Raw genomic sequence first — 11,998 nt, 5'->3', positions numbered from 1 at the left:
AAAAATTCGCAGATATTTCAAAATAAAAATCGACCACAATTTTCACATTATTTTGCTTCAAAAAGCAATTTATATGAGCCCCAAGCGCTTTGCTAAAAACGAAATAAGAATTCCTTGTTGTAAATAACTGCGGCATGGTACTAGTTACTCCTCCCAAGGGCAATCGTTTTATTGCTGGTCAATAAGTCTTTAGGTTTAGCTGACTCTCCAAAAAAAGGCACACATTTAGGTATTTGTAAGCTGTTCGTTGTAGAAATGGGCAATAAGTCATGTTGGAGTATTTGCTAAACATACATACAGACATACATATATACAAACATATTTTTTATTATCAGTAGTACATATATAAGCAGCAAAGGAATTGCGAGCGTAAATTTCATCAGAAAGAATCTGCGAAAACAAGGACAAGCAGAAGGTCCAAGAGGAAAAAATCGAAGTTATTTCGCTGTACAAATCGACAAAGCAGCTGTGGTAATGGTGACTATGATGAGTTAAGGCTCTTTACGAGCAGTCATTTAGTTCGATACGCTTGATTTACGTTTAAAAGATTATTAGCTGAGTGGACATGTGTATCACTTATCAACTGGTTGCTTCTGGCTGTAATTCGAAAAATAATGGAATAAAATAAAATAATGAAATAAATCAAACTTTTTAATCTACCACGTTTCTATAAATGAGCCTAGGAAAAATGATCTTCGACTTTGTAGTACATTTGAGCCGTTTATTTGGAAATTGGCATAAGTCACTTCACACATCTTGTACTTAAATGACTGATTACTTGTATCTGGACGCGTCGGTTATTTGTTCATCTGCATCAACCAAAGGTAAAAGGTTTTGTCATTCGTTTATACGGTTAAGGCGCTTCGCACAGGAGGGCAAAGTACACATTTCTCCATACGGACTCAAAAAATTAAAATTAATCTTTTGTTCATCTAATACTATAGTCGAAGATATCACATATAAATTTTGGTCCCGATTGGAGTCGTTTAAGACGTGTCGAAAAGGGGTCAAAGACCATATGCCTCCAGGGACTCAAAAAATTAAAATTATATATTTTTTTTTTCATTTACGAAAGTCGAGGATATCACATATAAATTTTTGTTTCTGTGCGATACGCCTCAACCGTCTCCAATCGGGACCAAAATTTATATGTGATATCTTCGACTATACTAGCATCGACGTAGGGGTTGAGGCTTAGGAAATCTGATGTAAAAATTTGCTTCCTACGTTTAAGGACAACCTCAATGTACATTCATTAGGGCGCTTCACTAAAAAACAAAGTAGTGGTTTTACTTCAAATATATTTAATTTCAAAACTATATCTTTCTTCGCCCTCTCTAAGTGTTTCCATGTCTTTGGTTTGTCATAATGTGATCTCTTCGCGGTTTTGCAGGTTTGGAGATGGTTCCAAAGTGTATTAGCCATACATGCAAATTGCAAATGCGGCTCCCTTTCGATATGAGTCCGAGTCGGCAGTTTATTGCTTTTGCTTCGAATTCATCAGGAGATGCAAAGACCTCTCATTTCCTTGTATGTTCCTACGGCCGGATTCCCAGTTGAGGTTCTATTCGACCGTCGAGCCTAATGCGCACTGCCTATTTTAGACTTTGGTACCGGTGAGAAAAGTGCCAGTGCTTTTCGTACTCTTTCCTCGCACTTCCGCTTGGAAGATGCTAACAAAATTAGTTAGTTAGAATAAGAGCGAGACATTCTCTCAGAGATCACACCCACATCCATTTTGAACCAGACAGCATAGATTATAGTAGAATCCTCCTAGACTAACCTGCCCCTCTCCAATCCCGTCTAGAAAGAAATCTCACCTTAAAGCGTTTTCCTGAAAACTATCGTAGGAGTCCCAGAAGAATCTTGAAAATTGTGCCTAGAGATACCAAAGTCGGTTATATTAAACCATATCTTACAGATGTTGGCATTATTCTACCGTAGAATAACTAACTATTTATGTATCTATGTATTATATGTACATGTGTATCACACGACTTCAATCCAACCCACTGGGAAAATAGGTAAGCACCTTGCGAGGTAAGCCATGTTTTCTTTCAGTTCTTAGTACCAAAATTGTCATCATGGCCAATGTCATCTACTAGTAAAGGGCAAAATGAACACATCCGAAGACACATTACGTTGTCAGTTGCAAAATAACGTGCAGCCGAAGTTATTTCCAAGCACCGAACTACTCCGAGCGACTGCTCTGCATTACACGTAACTTACTTTGTAAAGCGGCTCAGAAGTATGTCTGATACCAAATGTACATTCTAAATTCCTACTTACATAAGGCGGCCATGCCTTTGTAAAAGTAAGGGACGTTCGGCAGGGAAATGGTAATGACTGCCAGGTGAAGAGTAAGTTGCTAATAAGGTATTATTACGTGCTCCTAATTCCCACTGGGAACAAACGAAAAACCTACACAACGCAATCCTCATTGCGTATACAGTTTACAGAAATCTACAAATTCGAGTACAATCACTTAATTTAAAGTTAAATGGAAACTCATGACACGCGTTAAGTGCTTTCTGCATCCCCGCAACTGATTTTATATGTATGTATGTCCTGTTTCTTGTTCTCGTTTTCCTTTTGAACGCAATGTTTGTACACAATACTTATACATACTTACATTCTTATGTGTACTTACAAACTTAAAAATAATGTTGTATGTATGTAGGTATTTATGTACACATTAATGTGGCTCGATTCGTACTAAAGAAAATCCTACTAATTTTATAAATTTTTAAATGTGAAAGTTGGTGAGAGAGTGTGTGAATGTGTGACTATATTTGTTGATTTGTCACGCTAAAACAGCTGGACATATTTCACTGAAGTTGGGCACAAACGTAGACTATATCCTACATTAACATATAGGACATTTTTTGAGGAGAGTTGCAATCGCTTTTAAAAATTAAAATTAATTAATAATAAGTTGTACTATTTTGGGTGTCAAACGAAAGGAGTATATGTATTTCTTGCTCTGGCTTAAAATAATGAGATTTTTGTAGGGATTCTCCGTAAATCTTTATATATTTACGAAGTTCTCGTATTTTGGCGAACGTCTTTTAGTATAATAAATTTTATAAGTCCAATGGAAAGACAGCAATTTGCTGAGGCACACTAATGGACATATGTACATACATACTTATAGTTAAAATTGCTAGAAAAGTTTGGTATCTAAAAAAAAGTTAAAAAACCTGATGTTGAAATTCTATAAAAGTATATAGGTAAGTACATATAGCTAGCTGCTTATGTAGTGGGAGGCAGTAAAAGAAAATATTTGGACATTTTAAGTCAAATAAAAAATTATGGACGCAATATATGTATATAGTAAATGTTTATGTGCATACATACATATATATTTAATAAACAAATATTTGCTTCAATAAATTCTATGGCACTTAAAACGATTTTGTAATACATATGACTTTTAGATTTTAGTTACAACTACCTCCAGCAGAGTTGCGTTGCTTCATGAAACTTTTTATAATTGCATTAAAGTATATACCGTACCATCTTACAGGCAAAAACAAAAGTTCGCTGTATACTTTTGAGTCTTGAATATTATTTTTTTCTTTAAAATATTTTTGAAGTAAAGCTTTCTTAAACCGCTCTTGGTTGTTACCCATATTAAAATATTTCGTTTAACTTGGTGATTTTGTATTTCTAAAACGGTGGCAACCGCCTCTTCAAGAGTACTTTGAAAACAAAGATTTTTGAAAACTCTCTCGTTTGGCACCCATTTTAAAATATTTCACTTAACTTGTTAATTAAATTGATTTTGAATTAAAAATATTAAAAAGATGTGGCAACCTTGTATAAAAACACGTTGAAAATAAAGTTATTTAAACCTCTCTCGCTTAGCACCAATAGATATTAAAATATTTATCTGATTTAACTTATTACTTAAATTCTTTTTAAATTTCTAAACAGGTGGCAACCCCTCCTAAAAAATTTCGAAATAAAGCTTTCTCAAGAAATTCCCTTCAAAACCATATTCGAAGTACATCATTTTTGGGCCCATTTTGTTGTAATATTTTATGTAATTTTTAAATTGATTTTAAGCTTTGACAAAAGGCGTAAATTCTTTTCAAAAAATATATCAACGCTTATCCTAAATTTTCACATTTATAATGAATATTAAGTAGTGGAATTTCTAGTATGACTGCTTTTCAAAAGATCCCACATACTTTTCTATTGTTAGCACTCTGACGTTGGTCAAGCATGTAATATGCTCGTTAAATCCTATCCTCGTGCAGATATTGTAAAAAATTATACCTACGCAATGGCAAGTGCGTGTGGGATATCCAACAATTAGCTTAAATTAAATTTTTGTCGTACCACATACATACATAGAGTTTTCTTTTATATCAATGCGTATATTTTTACTTACTTCGAACTTTTAGACAAGTTCGGGAATTTTTCATCGCTTGCGTGATTGGCCAATAATTTTACTGTCAATGCATTTATTTACTATTCATTTATTTCTTCCGCCCTAATTTCGAACAAAAGTTCTTAGTTGGTTTGTATTCCAAAATTTTTGATAGCGTCCTGCCGGAGCATTACTCGGAAGTGTCCTTCAAAAGTTTTGTTAATGCATACCAAAGCGCCTACCTATCAGAATTTAGATAGGCATAAATATTAAATGTAGCCATGTTCGTAGTTATAAGTATATACAAATGTACCCCTACGCATGTTTACATACAAATGTAAATACTAAAAATGCGTAGAAAAATATACGCAAATATAAATTAAAAATAACTAATGCTTCAATTGACTTATTGATATTCGTAGTCGAGATGGGTGCGTGACCAGCTATTCAATACCGATCCTGCCCATGCCGACATTAAAATTTGTATGTCCTCAATCCGCCCTCTGACAATTTTAAGCAGTTAGTTTGAGCTCCACTGCATTTGTATATTAAACTAATTTAATTGATGAACTTTAATTTCAAATTCAGTACAAAAAATATGGTCGGCTTCTAAGAAGCAAAAAATCCAACTGGCGGTAGCTCGAGTATCTAAAAATTACAGCTCACGTTGTAAAGGTGCCAGTATGATTAATTGTTGCGATGATCACTTGCTGGAAGTTGCCATAGGAATATTGTTGCGAGAACCACTTGTTGAGCATTGCCACAAGTCCATATTGCCTATATGACCCTGTCTAGGCTGATGTGCCATGAAAGGAGGGGGGCCATTAGCCCTAAGCGGTTTGTCTGGTATACTAGTGGTATCTCCTGGAAAGTGTGTACTCGTGTCAAGGGTATCCTCCTCCGTCTCAGTCCACGAACCTTGAGCCCTCGTCAAGCAGCTTGGCGTTCCGATGTCTTTTTTAACTCACAAAGGAAATCAAAATTTATTGCTCTTGAATTGAGTTGCAGTGAGGAGCAACTTGGAAATTCTATTCCTGCTTTTGCAAATTTTGTCTTAAAATACAATACTCAACAAAACTAAGGGAGGTTTTAAAAAATGAAATTGAAGCTAAACAAACCCGATATATGATCCACATGCCGGCCTAACTGAAAAAAAAAATTTTCAAGGTCTTGGACAAAAAATTTGCAAAATTATTTATTCGCGCTAACAGTTAGGATTTCATAGCTCCTAAAAAATTTTAGCCAAGAAATCTAAAAACTAGGATCTTAAAGCTTCAAAATGGTTTCTGTTTTTTAAGTGCCAATACAACCATTTTTCAGCGAAATACTTACTGTCTGTCAAATATCACCGAAAAATTTTGATTTTTTTTCTTTAATTTTTTGTGAGTCTTATATCGTATCGCATACATAAATAGGTAAAGCCAAGCCAAAATTTTTGTTTTACTATCGAAAACGGATACATTTTCCTGGACTCCACTTACATCTTTTGAACCCCAATGTTATTTCACGCCAGCGTAGACCCCTGGGGGTCCACGTGAACCACTTTTGGAATCACTGGTGTAAATAAATGCAGTAACATATTTCATTATAGAATCCGTTGTCAGAACCTTTTTAATTTGGAAAAAGTTTGATTTTGCAGTTATTTATGAAGGGAATATTTAAAAAATGTAAATTTTTTTTTAGTGTTGTTTTTCAAAGTTCATAAATGTATGTAGATATTCAGATTATGAAATTAAAATTAGAAACTGATCTATGTGACAATAAAATTTAAGGGGACTAGGGGGGATCTCATTAATTTTTAGTTCCTTTATATCTCATAATAATGTTGGAAATATTCCAGCAACCAATAAAAACTTGCTCAATACGTTTTTTAGCATTTGGTTAAAATTTTTTTTTTCTAGACATTTATTGCTTTATTTGCATTTTTTGCTCCATGTAAAGGATTAACATACATACTTACCTACATACATATGTATGTACCTAACTGCTCACGAATTGCATGTACATGTAGCAAAAATTCTTCAGCTGTCATTTGAACTGCAGTCTTTTTATGCATTTCTAAGTACCCATTTGTATTCACTAATAAATACTCGTATGTTCATAAAAGCTATTGGCTATGTATGCACTTTATAAGTTGGTCATGCGAACCGGTTTTTCGGTTCATTAAATCAATTTAAGCACAGGGCCAACGAGTTACGAGTGCATTGGTAGTGAAAATATTTTACTGCCAGCAAGTGTTGCGCGAGTCAGTTGAATTTCAAATGCACTTCAATTAAAAATGCAAGACTATGATGGGTTTTTAGATTTGTACTTTAATGTATGTACATGTGGGCAAATCTCCGAAACTAGCTCAGCTTTAAATTAATTTTATTAATGTAATTTTAATTTTTATATAAAATCTTGTGTAATCTTGATGACAAATTTGACGAATTTTTGTAACTTATTTAGTTTTTTTTTTTAATTTTAATATTGTCATTTTAATTTTTATAAAGAATCAAAGTAGTTAAAACAACAATTTTGATATATCTCGTTGGGTACCTTTTTGTATTTTTTTTAGTATAACATTTTCAGTGTAATACGGAGACTTTCAAAAATCATGGTAAATAGTAATTGAAATATTGGAAAATGTACATACGCTCCCAATCATTGGATTAGCAGACCCTTTTTATCCTCAGTACGTACATGCAATTTTCCTTTTGTTTATTTAATATTCAATAATAAAATTTTAACAGGCCGAGGTCTGTACATTATACATAGATATTAAAGAAAAATTAATATGAGGGGTCTTAATTAGGGCAACAGAATCCTAATCAACAATTTTTAGAATTTTTGTCTGTCTGTCTGTCTGTTTGTATGTTTGTACGCACATCACTCGAAAACTAATGCATGAAATTGAATGCAGTTTTCACCGATGTATTGCTGGAGGTCTGACTTAAAATATAGAAAGAAAAAAATTGAGAGCTGCCACCTGTTTGAATATTACAGTTTGAGTTATTTGACTGGATAAAGTAAATATTGAAATATGGATGTCAAAAGAAAGAAGTTTAGCAGGCTTACAGTCGAAAATATCTTTGTGGAGGTTGCCACATATTTGAAATTTTAATTTTATTTACTTGATAAGATAAATTAAATATTGAAGTATGGTTATCAAACTGAGGAGGTTTAGGAAAGTTTACTGCCGAAAATATTTTCGAAGAGGGTTGCCACCTGTTCGAAAAATTGGTTTTAAGTATTGGTTCAAGCAACACAAAAATACTTTTAAGGCGCAGTGAATCAAGCCGGGTATTTGCCAGCTTTTTATAAAAATGTAGCATATTCTACGTGTAAATCCGATTTAAAAATTTTATAAAAATTAGCTATCATAATGACCTGCAGTGCATAAGTTAATAATATTTTTCGAAAAATTCTGGGTATGCAGTTTTGTTCGCCATTACATTTTAGCTACAAAATACCGTTGACTTTTGACATTTTTTTATTGAAGGTGCTACGCATTTTCTTTCATTAACATTTTTTTTCGAGCATACTTTGAATGGAAGAAAATGCATGACACTGTCAACAAAAAAAATTTTCAAAAATCGGCGGTATTTTGTAGCTAAAATTTAATGGGCAACAAAACTGCATACCCAAAATTTTTCTAAAAATATTATTAACCTATGTAATTTTGTACTTATATAAAGGACTTTCAGAACTTTGGGCAGTGCGGTTAACGAATTTTTAAATATTTACTCAAAAATTATATTCATAAAGGAGCTTAAGCAAAAATTTGTTATTCGTAATTTTTTTTTTGGAATTTAGGCGTGGCCCGCCTACTTGTGTCAAATATTTATATCTCGAAAACCACTTCACCACTCTGTACCAAATTAGATATAAACATTGCACGTGACCTTCTTAAATAGTGTCTCGGAATTTTTTTATGTCGTAATTTAAAAATTTACGTTTTTCAACGTTGAATCGCACGGTTCCGGAGATTTGCTCATATACATATGTATGCACATAAACATACATACATATATAAGTGTAAAAAGCTCAACTTTCACTGGTTCTGTTTTACTTTGCTTTTAACTTAATAGATATACATGCGTACGCATACAAATAGGTACATGAACTTTTGTACACACTAGGGTGATTGACTCGGTTTTTTTCCAAACCGGTTTTTGAATATTTTGAAACATCGATGGACAATATCGAATTTTGAACCGCTATTATCGTTGGATAGGAGTGTGTAATACATGTATAGGTTTTTATTTTTTTTATATATTAATTTTTTACCTTTTTTTATTTATTATTTTTTAATTTTGTTTTGGCTATGGCGCTGGTTAAAAAGCGTATTTTCACAGGCACACTTGCGATAGCATTCGAGATTGGCCATTTGCGCCACTTACGGCGACGTTCAGCTGATGTATGCCAGCCACAAATATTTTCTTTTTTTTCAACCAACTTTACAGCTGTGCTTTGCGACACGAGTAGCTGCAGAAATAATAAAACTAAAAAAATAAACCAAAGAATAAAAACATTTGTTAACGTTGACTACGAAAACATTCCAATCACGTATTTGGCTGGAGCCGTGTGTAGCTGTGGCGAGTGAATGTGCAACAAAGCGTGTAAGCTGGCAGCGAGTAGCAGAGCAACAAAAGTGTTAAAATTAAAAAGTGATAGTAAAAAAATACGATTTAGATAACGAAAGAATAAAAAAGAGCAAATGATTGTGTAAAAAAAAACAAAAAATAAATAAAAAAATTTAAGCGCAGCAAAAAAATTTACAGAACCAACAAAGAAAATTCCTCTAAAATGTACAAGAGAAAGGTCTAAAGTGCTTGTGTGTGTGTGCAATTGATGTTTTGTTTCTTGTAAATGCAACAGGCGATAAATCGATGATTCAGCAAGGAATTTGAAAAAAAAAAATAAAAATTAAATTAAAAATTAACTGAAATTGGCTGAAGTGACTGGCAAGCTGCTAAAACAAGTGATTTAAACTAATGTACCTGCTGCTAAGACAAATAATTTTGCTTACTTAGTGAATGTGATTTAACAAAAAAAAAAAATTATTTAAAAAATTTAATTCAATAACTCTACTTGCTGATTGCTTCAAAAAAACAACTAAAAAAAAAAAATTGTGAACTTTAATGTCGCGCGCTTTTTCGTAATTTTTGTTCTTGTTTTTTTCTCGCATGCGATACATATACATATACATATCTCACAAAACTACCTACTTAACAAAAATGTATAATTAACTCTTTCGGGTACCAGCACCTACAAACAAAAAAAAAAACAAATTCTAATTATAATTCAACTGGCCAAATATAACGCCCACCATCCATACATTCCGCGTGGAACGAAAATAAATGCAACAACAGAGCTTAAGTTGCGCCCAATTATAACGCAGACAACGCGCCAAACGACAGCCTTTGAAGTTGGCGGCGCCACCTACGACCACCACCTACCTACCACCCACCTACCAAAAATCAACCGTCACACAAAGTTAATTAATTAGCGCGCAGTTAGCACCTGAGGGGGAAAGGGAGAGCAGAGCAGAGATTTTCATTTCGAAAAGTGTTAAATTAAAATCCATCAAAACGGCTAACGAAGCGCTCGCCCTGGCGGCTATATCAGCGCCAACAACACCACCACCACCACCACCAGCATTGCTGCTGTTGACACCAACCTCAACGACGCCAACGACGGCATCGACGCGCTCACCGGTAGAGACGCCAGCAACATCAATGCCCCCCGTCGAACTGCGTTTGGCAGTGGCGACAGCGCCACAAATTGAAGAAGTGGCAGTAGCGGGTGTAAAGCAGGGGGAGGAGTTAGAGGAAATTCTCCCTGTAGAAGCGGAGTTGGTGTCGGCGCAAAAAGCTGCAGCTGCAGGCGACAATAGCTGCCTAACTGATAGCACAAGTGATATTGCGCCAGTTGTTGTTCCGCCACAGCAGTGTACAACGCAGCAGAATACGACTGTAGCAACAGCAGCTGTGCCAACAACAACACCAACAGCAACTCATACGCCTACTAGTAGCCCTCTTGCGAACGGTAATAATAATAGTCTGCGCCGTAAGAACGGCAACTTTAAAGAAAGTCCAAAAGACGGCGCTACTACTACTTTAACTAAAGGCTTGCCGAACCCTTGTTATACCCTTGGTCGCAGCAGTAAGCCGAAAGTTAATTTGAAAATGCGCTTCAAGGTTGCCAAACGTATTTGTCAGCGTCGCTTGCGTCCGAAGGCTGTCGATGAAAATTATCCACAACCGCAGTAAGTTTATTGAGAAAATGCTATGTATGTACTAACATTTACCAATTTTTAAGAGATTTATTGTTAACCTTTTATGATTGGTATTGGAAAATATCGAGTACTTTTCAGAATCGAGTTCTTTGGTATCGATACTTTTAAGGATCGGGTATTTTTATGATTACTGAGTTCTTTCAGCACCTTATTCAATTTAATACATTAATCCCAAATTATATCAAATGTACTGGGTACAAATATTGTACTTGAAAATTATATTAATTTCTGAATACCGGTACATTTTAATAGAATTCGGTACTTTTAAGAATCTTCGACACTTAAAACTAAGTACTTTGAATCCATCCTGTTTTATAAGAGTTATGATTGGAACAGAGTATATTTGAGTAGTGAAATCTTCTTTTTAGTTCTGAGTACTTTTGAGTTCTTTAGTGAGTACTGAGTACTTTGTAGAACTCAGTAGCGATACGTTTGAAAATCGGGTCCTTTCGATCTTATTGAGAATCGAGTTCTGAGTACGTTTGGAATCAATTCTGCATCCTAAGAACTCCATGGGGAAGGCTTCGTCTTTTAAAAGAAAACAACTGAGTGCGTGTAGTCCTTACGCGGGAATAAGTGAAACTTAATAGAACGAATTCCAGTAAGAAGGTAGTTTCCTATATATTTTTCGATGTACAGTACATTCTGGATATAAAAGCCGAGCAGCAAAATGCACAAAATTCAAATACTTTATCTTTATACGAACTTTTGGGACTTATGTAAAAAAAAACCGTTAATGAAACAACCGCTCTTATAGAAAAAACCTGCATACAATACGAATTATGTATGTAAATTAGGGTGGTCCAAACAACAAAGTATATAATTTTAAGCCTCAACGCTTTGAATTTTTCTGAATGGAAGAAAAGAATACCCGTATTTTTTTGTTTAAAAAAATTATATTTAGAACTGCTTCAAAGCCCATAAAGTTGTCTATGCATTTTATATGGGAAAAAACACTTTTTCGTAGAAATTGTATGGAATTTGAAAATCTATATTTTTTCATCGTAAAACTCTGTTTCTCTTCAAGCAGGGATCACACGATTTGTACATTTGTACAGATTTGCACATTTTCGCAGGTACAGGGTGGTGCTTTGATTTGAAAATCGAATCATATCAGCACTTGTAGTCACACATTTTTTAAATAAAATTTAGGGGCTCCCATTTGCCGTGCTTAGATCAGCTTGGTGTCTCAAATCGTAAGCATTAATGACCTCAGTGTGAGTATTCGTCCTTTGGCAAATTTCAATGTTCTCTATCTAAATTACTTTTATTTTTCACCAACCTCTCTATTTAATAATCATATCAGCAAGTACCTTCAATATATTTACATATGTACCTATCTA

At 34.1% G+C, this 11,998-nt stretch overlaps 1 protein-coding gene and 1 long non-coding RNA gene across 2 annotated transcripts in view; both read left to right on the top strand.

The window, feature by feature from the left end:
* The window catches only part of LOC118741095, a 20,123-nt gene extending 11,264 nt beyond the window's left edge, over positions 1–8,859 (top strand). Inside the window, exon 2 of the long non-coding RNA XR_004993225.1 lies at positions 8,821–8,859. This is a non-coding gene — a long non-coding RNA (uncharacterized LOC118741095). The remainder of the gene's footprint in view (positions 1–8,820) is intronic.
* Positions 8,860–10,069: 1,210 nt separating this feature from the next.
* The window catches only part of LOC118741094 (P protein), a 61,495-nt gene continuing 59,566 nt past the window's right edge, over positions 10,070–11,998 (top strand). Inside the window, exon 1 of the mRNA XM_036472928.1 lies at positions 10,070–10,625. Within this exon, the coding sequence (XP_036328821.1) occupies positions 10,096–10,625 (530 nt within the window). The 5' untranslated portion in view covers positions 10,070–10,095. The remainder of the gene's footprint in view (positions 10,626–11,998) is intronic.

The sequence above is a fragment of the Rhagoletis pomonella genome, unplaced genomic scaffold (genome assembly GCF_013731165.1).
Source record: "Rhagoletis pomonella isolate Grant_MI unplaced genomic scaffold, Rhpom_1.0 Rhpom_scaffold_00006, whole genome shotgun sequence".
NCBI lineage: Eukaryota > Metazoa > Arthropoda > Insecta > Diptera > Tephritidae > Rhagoletis > Rhagoletis pomonella.
This window is presented reverse-complemented; position numbering and strand designations above follow the sequence as displayed.